Consider the following 8,911-nt stretch of genomic DNA (forward strand, 5'->3'; position numbering starts at 1 on the left):
CCAGATGGTGTGTCATGTGACAGGGTATTATCCAATGACAGACAAGTGTTTTTTTTTTAAATCTACTTGATATGCAAGTCGCAAGGTAGGGTTGGCATTTTACAGAGCGCCTGTTCGAAGACAAGTATATGATGGAATTATTGAACCAATTCAATCAGGACTCACAGGTTATAGCCGAGATTCAGTTGGTTTTTGCCACCCGGAAGCCTGACGGAACGGACACAAACCTAGGGCACATGATCCTCGTTCAGTATGTGAATGCTGTTTAATGCTTCAAATAATGTGACAAATTGTACCTAATTCGGATTTGAGTGGAACACGGCACGGCACGGAATGAGAAAACATCACGACCGCATATTTGTATCGGCTACCAAGACCGCAAGTCATATCGGTATCTGTACTCGCGAAACTAAGCAGATTACTTCTCCAAAGGGACAAGAATGTTCTTTCAAAGTAAACTCTACCTTTGCCTATCTGATGGCGTTGGATTCGGAATTCTAGACTTGGAAACAGCGCAGAATCTTGAAAGAACTTTGCATTCACGGACACAGTGACTTATCGCTCGAGCTCGGCCGGCTGCATCATCGAGAACAAAGACTAATCACACGATTCGGTCACTAGCCTGGTTTCCAGTCTATCATGGTATGGAGTGGCGTTCTTCGGAGATCCAGGAACTCTTCCCCGCCCAAATAAACCAGGCTCCTCGGTACGTATTGCATCGATATCGTGCCGTAAAACTCTATTCCTTCTACGAACTATAAGGTAAACATATAAAGTAACAGCCCTGCACCTGCCAATAGGAGATAAAGAAATACACAAAGTTCTTTAACAATCTTGAACTATATTTTATTACATATATATGTTTGAATATACTACGATATGAAATAATGAAAAAAAAGATAGCATTACTTTATTAGTCATATCAACTATCGAAGAAGAAAGAAAGCTAGCCACAGTACACCAAACATGTAGGCTAAAAATATCAAGAAGAAATAATGTACAGAGAACAAACGTGCGTCGACGTCTTACTCACCTTAGTCCTATCGTGTTTCAAATTCTAAAAAACGCCTTTCCACCATTGAGCATGTATCGATCCATAATTTAGCCAATTACAATAAAAAAGAAAGTTTAAAACACCTGAAGCTGTCGTATTCATACTACACATTACCACGTTAGACAAAAAATACATCTTTTTATTAAGACGGGACCATTTGTGAAATGGAACTCACATACATTGTCGTTCTTTCTGTAGAAGCACTTAAAGCTATACGTCTTATACAATCAGTAATGAACATACTTCATTGACCGGCTGTAGTCTGTTGTTTTTCATATCTTGATACAGACGCGACAACGACTGATACCAGTGACGTAACCACTGGTGACGTCATTAACATGGAGGGGGTCGTCGGGTGCAACCGCCTCGTACAGCCACGGCGGAAGTGTCGTCATCTCCACCCTCTCGTCATTGGTCCGGAGCCACATCCGGGACTGCCCGTGGGTCAGCTGACAGGATGCGGTGTGACTGTCACATTCCAGGACGGCGTCCTCTCGGTAAGTCTGCAAGCAGCTGCTCGGGATGCTCAGAAAAGCGCCCCCTATCCCTTCAGACTCAGAGTGCTACATAGGAGAGATAGTAAAAACTTATTATTGCATCTACATTCGTTTATCCACTCTAGCCACAACACGAAGGACCCAACAACCCTGATGGAATGTTTACCCACTGACTAAGCCTTTTTTATGCAGACAAGTTTGGTACACCAGTGAGGATGAAGCTGATGTGTTATGCAAAGATGCAGTTAACGTCAAGTGGCTCAAATCTCCACTCCATTTCAAGATACAGATTTGTAACGTACTGTACTTCTTTTTTCCACGGTATTTTTTTCGTGGTTTTCGCCGATCACTTTTGTACCGCGAACTTATAATTAGCAAATGTCTCTTTTCTGCACTTGCCGCCATTGTCAACATATAGTTCTTTAAACACTTCAATTTTTCTCAAACCGCAAGAATTTGCTACCGTGAACACCAGGTAAATTACGTCTACAGTAATAGAAGCCTATCACGGTGCACCGTGGTAGTTACCATGGCAAAACTGTATCCGGTCCAGAGACTCTCCCAGCCGACAGGACAGGTGGGTATGACGTCAGACAGACTGTGGATGGCCTGTATGGGGGCCGGGGCCTGGCAGACGACACAGCGACTCACGGCGGTTGCCATGGAGACCTGCCTCTCGTCATGTGACAGCGACTCGACGGTGGGAAGATGGCGTCGTGATGACGTCAGCCAGTAGGTCCTGCCGTTGGCAGTGCCGTTGTTACAGACGCTGCCAACACCGCAAAGCATGAAGGGAGATGTGTTGAAGCGAGTCAAGCAGGAGCCTGTGGCACCTACAAAAGAAAAAGAAAGACTACCGTTATTTCTTTGATTAGATTTGATTTTCTTTGACTATCTAATATTCTTTGATTAGATTTAATTTTCTTTGACTATCTAATACTTTTATTTTAAGAGTAGTGCATGGAAATTCATGTTTTTCATCTCTCAGTTATTTCCATGTGACACAATTGTCACCTTTTGATCATTTAAGAGCTATTCTTAAAACACTGCCTCGGTGACTTCGTAGCTAGAAAGTCATTCTGAGTTGGTTGAAGTCATTATGAAACAGGGTTAAGATAATGTCTATTGCAAATATTTCAATTCTTATTACTTTCATACTTTTTCCTTATCCACCCCGTTCCATTCCGTGTGTTTTTGGAATCCAGGAAGATTAGTTGCTTTTTCAACATATGGACATCCTAGTATAATAAAGTACAATCATACAAAATCTCTGTGAACCCGGTCCATATTAAGTAATAATCTTTCACTTGAAATTTAACGTAAGCCTTCAACTACAAAAAATTGACACAATAAGTAACGTGACCAGTAAATGATATGTATGTTATGTTTACCCATATCCTGTCCAGAGCCATGGGTCGGGTCAATGCTGGCTCCACCCATGTTGACCAGACTGTAACCGTCGTATAGGAGATTCTGACCCACAGGGCATGTCGGGATAGCCTCGGTCTGACTGTGGACTACCAAGAGGACGACGGTTGTCGACACTCCTAGTCCGCAATTCAAAATTTGTTAGATTACAAATGTACATAAAGAGATACCCTCATGGGCAGCGTTTGTTTACACCGAAAAATGTAATTACATAGCTAAGCAACTTGTTTTGTACAGTAGTTACAGGCTTTGTAAGTCGGACTGTGTTAGGATTGCTGTCCTCACATGAAAAATCGTAACTCAATTTTACATCGCCATGTCACTTTCAACATCTGAAATGTAAGAAAGGTACACTGTGTATCATTAGGTAATGATTATACAAAAAAGCTTAACAATAGTCACAAACCTGGCATGCCGTGGAGAAAACCATACGGCAACGGTAGGAATATAAGAACGGGACCAGGCGGGCCGCTAGGACCTGAAACAGGAATGGTTTGAGTTAGAAATGATTATAAGGTGTATTTACGCAATTTTATTGGTATATTCATTCATTCATTTTCAAACTAGCATGTTACGTAACATCTTGCAAACGTGACCGACCTTGTATTCCCTGTGGTCCCAAGTCACCTTTAGGTCCTGGAGGCCCTGTAAAAACAAAATACAATTTTAGTTGTATTAAATGCGTCACCCGACTCTGTTATGCTTAACCACTACAATCACTTAGCAGGTCCAGTGTTCAGTCGACAGCGTTACAATATCGAAAAAGTGCACAACAAAATATATCTAAATCTTCACTCAGATTGCTTAAAAATCTTTAAAACAGACGCATACTAGACCTTATAATCGGGATCAAAAAACGGGAGTCGTGATGGGGGTTGTGGCTTACCGACAGGTCCAATCATCCCGGTTTCCCCTTTGTTACCCTTGCTCCCTGCTGGTCCAATAGGTCCCTTGAATCCTCGAAATCCCTTTGGACCAACAAGGCCCACCATTCCTACAAAACGCAAAATATTCCCACTGGCCAAATAAATGCTGACCCAAAAGAGGTTATTATGAAATAAAGACAAAGTTTTAACTTACAACACTTAGGCTACATTTGAATTTGAGGATAAGTCCCATTTCTGTAGTCTAAGTTTTGAAAGTTAAAGCTTAGTCTTTATTTCATAATAACTTCTACCAACACAGATGAACTGTCATGCTAAGTCAAAAGAGGTTAATTGTTTGTGCTGCTTATAAATATACTTCCTAAGTCTTGCTTGATACACATGGTACGACAATAAGCTGTGACACACGAAAATTACGTTACATTAGAAGATAAATTTCTGTAACAGACAAAAAGAGAAAGAAAAATGAATGGCATTTAAAACTAGTATCACTCCTCATCCTACAATGCAAACTTGTTTACAATATTAGCATGATCAATTCTCAGGTCAATTCACCAGAATTTACGACCGAATCGCTCGGTCTCCTTGGCATTTAGACATATGATTGTTCTCAATATCTACATTTCTTCTTCCATTGTTTTGCTATATAACCTATAATCTTACCTTTTTCACCCTTAAGGCCGGTACTTCCCGCATCGCCCTTGTCTCCCTTTAGACCAATGTCACCCTTTAAACCTGCAGTAGAAAATAAGAAAAATCTCCTGTTTCAAACTCCGATCTTCTTCCTATCTTTATAATCTGCAATGTTCAAGCTGAATCCATCAATTTGTTCCAATTAGATTCTAGGTTTAGGGTGTTTTAACCTGACTGGAAATCCTATCAAAAGCCTTCACCGCCTCTCTGAACGTCATGATGACAGGTCACTTGTAACGCACCAGTAACAATTCTAAGAATAAACTTCTGATATTTCAAAAGGCAAACATTGTTTTAAGACGTTTTGTTTTATAACATGTTATGGCTGCTTGCGTGCTTTGGTGTCCGCCATGTTGAATCCTTGATTACATTATAGTCTCTAAACTATACTTTATGTAAATGAATCAAAGTATAAAAGTGTGTACCCTGTTTCCCCGTCCGTCCTCTCTCTCCCTTGGCTCCAGGCTGTCCGTTCTGTCCGGGTTGTCCGTTATCACCAACATCTCCCTTTGGTCCTACTGGTCCTATTGGTCCTCTGTCACCTTTCGGGCCTACATTATATTTGTAATGTCAAGAATGGATTATCATACACACACACATCAGACACACAGACACACAGAGGTACACACGTACTCCTGTAAACACACACACACGTGCGCCCGCACACACACACACACACAAACACACACACACACATACATACATACAGACACACAAACATACACGTACACACATACACACATACATGCGCAGAGGGAGAGAGAGACACACACACAGACACACTCACACACAATCAATTAGCTTGACCGAAAACAATACTTCCGTGCTAATTGTAATGAAAATAAAGTATGATTTTTTTCGTCATATTTTAGTACTATACAAAATGTTATTGAGAGAATCTAAAATCTTACCTGAAGCACTAAAATTACCGTTTAAAGAAAAAAAGATTAGTATAATAAAGAAGGATTTATGGGACAATACATGTTAATTAACATAGCAAAATACGTCTCTGCAGATATTTCCGCTATTTTAATACTCTTACTGATAATGGTACAAGTGATTAAGTTCCGTTTGAACCAAACTATCTGAAAGGAACTGAGGAAAACCTTATTCTCTTGACTTCAATCACCTACCGGCAGGTCCAGTCATCCCTTGACCGCCACGACTGCCCTTCTCTCCTCTAAGTCCGGCCTCTCCTTGGACGCCTTTTTGGCCTTCTGGTCCAACCGGCCCCCGGTCACCTAATAAATTGTAGTTCAACATGAAGCAATAATTAGACTGATTTATGTCACAATGTACATGTATCACAGTATAGTCATTTATACATATAAGAATAGGATATTACAAATACATTGTCTTATAGCTTACGATGCTATTTTTTTACTTATTTTCGGCTGTAACAGACAATTGTGAAAGAGCTGAGATGCGCTCTGAGAATAAGGAATATGTAATTTGCCAGATCAATAATGGCTATAAGCTTGATATAAGCTCACCTGCTTCCCCCTTCGCACCAGGTTCACCAATATCACCCATTAGTCCCCTCGGTCCTATCAGAGGGAGAGTCAATAGTATGTTGTATCTTTGTCACTTATAGAAATGATCTGTTTAGATATATTACAAGTACGTTCCCGTACTTCCAATACTTGATTAATATTGAAAAATTCCTCTTTCTTATGCGCTTTGATCATCCTGTATTAAACAAACCCATTTCAAATTATATTTTTGACATCGCTAAGAAACGAGAAGAAGCTGAACCTCTGTATTAGTGTAGTTTCAGAGCTATTTGTACTGCAAACATATTACCCTTTCATCTGTTCACCTGTACTTAGCCCGATACGATAGGGCATGAATGTACAATAAAGTTTATTATTATAAAACTACGCTAAAATATCCGGCGTATAAGGAAACTTCATCGCCAGGAAAACAAACTACTTAGAACAAGGAGCTACCATTTTCTACTTGCCTGGTCCTTTCACCTCATCACACTTGCCTAATTTTCATTCGGTTCCATTCCACTGCATAGTGAATTGAGTCAAATCTATTTGAGTGATGTCCAGCATTGGCATGCATATCTTATTCTTGCATACATGTATTCATGAAATGAATCTGATAGTTTCGGTCCAATATTCAATAGAAGCTGGCTATTCCTTTTTTTTTGCATACCCATGAAACTTACCCATTTCTCCTTTCTGACCAGACTCGCCCTTTTCACCTTGAAAACCCTTTGGCCCTGAAACAAGACAACACATCAGAATCAGAATTCAGCCCTGTATGTCAAGGCTGCGAGATATGTTGTAAATATGTTGATACAAACAAATAAACCAATTATATATACGCCTGGCGACCTCCGTCTTGTATAGCCACATGGTGAACTACATCATTCACCCGGACGGAGGCCTGGCGAACCCCGTCTGTATCAGCCAAATCTTGGAGAGGAGATAGGCGCCGCCAAGATTATAAGCCTGAGGAGTCATCGTGACAAGTCCAGACATGCTGCTGGCTGTCATGATGCCCCTACGGCCGTGAAGGCTATGGGACTTACATACATACATATACACCAAGATCACCTTCCGGCAAAACTTGTGTGCTCCCGTGTAGAGTGTGGAGGGAAATAGTCATATGAGTTCCATAACACTTTTACTCAGACGAAAGAGAGCGAAAGACCAGGGGGAGTTCTGAACGAAACAACAAAGAAACTTACCACTCGGTCCCGCGGGTCCCACGTCTCCTTTTTCTCCTTTCTGACCCTTCGGTCCGGACGGCCCTGTCTCTCCTATGTCTCCCTTCGCACCAGGTCCACCTCGTGGCCCTGGTAATGGAAGAAAAGAAAGAAATATATCTTAAACGTCCTTAGATTAAAACATACCTAATTACTGGACATCATAAAACTAAAACTAAAAAATAAATTACGGATAACTTTGAGATGTTTTTCTTTATGTCTGTATTTCATTGAGTCGTGTTACTTTATTCAATAACAAATTTATAATATACAAAGGATTCTTTTCGCATGTTCTGACTAGATTTTATTATCACACTAGATAAATCTTCAAAGTTCAGTTCTATACCTTGTTCCCCCTTCGGTCCTGTCTCTCCTTTGGCTCCCGGTTGTCCGTTCTGTCCGGGTTGTCCGTTATCACCAACATCTCCCTTTGGTCCTACTGGTCCTATTGGTCCTCTGTCACCTTTCGGTCCTGTATTTTTTTGTATTATTTGATTTGTTTCAGTCAATCACTTGCCCATAGGTGTACGGTAAATTAACAAAACATAAATACATACAGAACACACAGAAAATCCTATATATATACAGACGTTTCCAGATGTTTGTGCAGTATGAGCAATAGCAATTATTTTTGTATTATTTGATTTGTTTCAGTCAATCACTTGCCCATAGTTGTACAGTAAATTAACAAAACAAATACATACAGAACACACAAAACATCCTATATAACAGACGTTTCCAGATGTTTGTGCAGTATGAGCAATAGCAATTTTTTGTATAATTTGATTTGTTTCAGTCAATCACTTGCCCATAGGTGTACAGTAAATTAACAAAACATAAATACATACAGAAAAATCCTATATATACAGACGTTTCCAGATGTTTGTGAAGTGAGGTGCGATAGAAGGAATCTGACCGAATATATGATATTTGTGACATAAATTCTGATGAATATTAAGACTAATCAAATGTCTTAAATGACATTCCCCCTTCTAGTGGCTTTCTATAGTATTTCATCGTTGCCCATTGCTTCGATATCAGATTCTCCTATTGTTGACATGCCATAGTTGTGCTTAAAAATATCACCTACCAACAGGTCCAGTCATCCCCTGCCCACCACGACTACCCTTATCTCCTTTATATCCGATTTCTCCTTTGTCTCCTTTCCCTCCTTGTGGACCAGGATGTCCTGTGGCACCTTTATCAACATTACACATCAGTTAAATATCTACTATATGAAAAGTGGGATCTAAGAAGATTACAGATGTCAATTAGTAATGTCGGTGTTGCTTGTGATGATAAACATAGATTCCTTGTGTGCTTCATTCGCCATAGTATTCCAACAATCAAGCCTTGTGGTTGCCAACAACAGCGTGTAAAGTAAGTCTGATAATGGTTGCCAAGTATCCATCACATTGTTACTTTGGTTAAGATCTATTGTCATTACTTTTCGTGCAGTTTAATCAACAAAGCCTGGTACATGTACAAATACTAGACAATGCTTTACAGACAATACTAGACAATGCTTTAAGTAATTTTAAAGAAATACAAAGTCAACAACGTATATGTATTATGCATATACATATATATATATATATATATATATATATATATATATATATATATATATATATAT

The 8,911-nt window shown here is 39.7% G+C and overlaps 1 protein-coding gene across 1 annotated transcript in view; it reads right to left on the reverse strand.

Moving 5' to 3' along the window:
• Positions 1-843: 843 nt before the first annotated feature.
• The window catches only part of LOC109462270 (collagen alpha-1(II) chain-like), a 21,974-nt gene continuing 13,906 nt past the window's right edge, over positions 844-8,911 (reverse strand). Inside the window, exons 8-21 of the mRNA XM_019758799.1 lie at positions 8,366-8,473; positions 7,622-7,747; positions 7,258-7,365; positions 6,733-6,786; positions 6,050-6,103; positions 5,690-5,797; positions 4,982-5,107; positions 4,527-4,598; positions 3,866-3,973; positions 3,580-3,624; positions 3,386-3,457; positions 2,943-3,098; positions 2,080-2,384; positions 844-1,617 (exon numbers count right to left, since the gene is read on the reverse strand). Of these exons, the coding sequence (XP_019614358.1) occupies positions 1,327-1,617; positions 2,080-2,384; positions 2,943-3,098; positions 3,386-3,457; positions 3,580-3,624; positions 3,866-3,973; positions 4,527-4,598; positions 4,982-5,107; positions 5,690-5,797; positions 6,050-6,103; positions 6,733-6,786; positions 7,258-7,365; positions 7,622-7,747; positions 8,366-8,473 (1,733 nt within the window). The 3' untranslated portion in view covers positions 844-1,326. The remainder of the gene's footprint in view (positions 1,618-2,079; positions 2,385-2,942; positions 3,099-3,385; positions 3,458-3,579; positions 3,625-3,865; positions 3,974-4,526; positions 4,599-4,981; positions 5,108-5,689; positions 5,798-6,049; positions 6,104-6,732; positions 6,787-7,257; positions 7,366-7,621; positions 7,748-8,365; positions 8,474-8,911) is intronic.

The sequence above is a fragment of the Branchiostoma belcheri genome, unplaced genomic scaffold (assembly GCF_001625305.1).
Source record: "Branchiostoma belcheri isolate BF01 breed outbred unplaced genomic scaffold, Haploidv18h27 scaffold114, whole genome shotgun sequence".
Taxonomy (NCBI): Eukaryota; Metazoa; Chordata; class Leptocardii; order Amphioxiformes; family Branchiostomatidae; genus Branchiostoma; species Branchiostoma belcheri.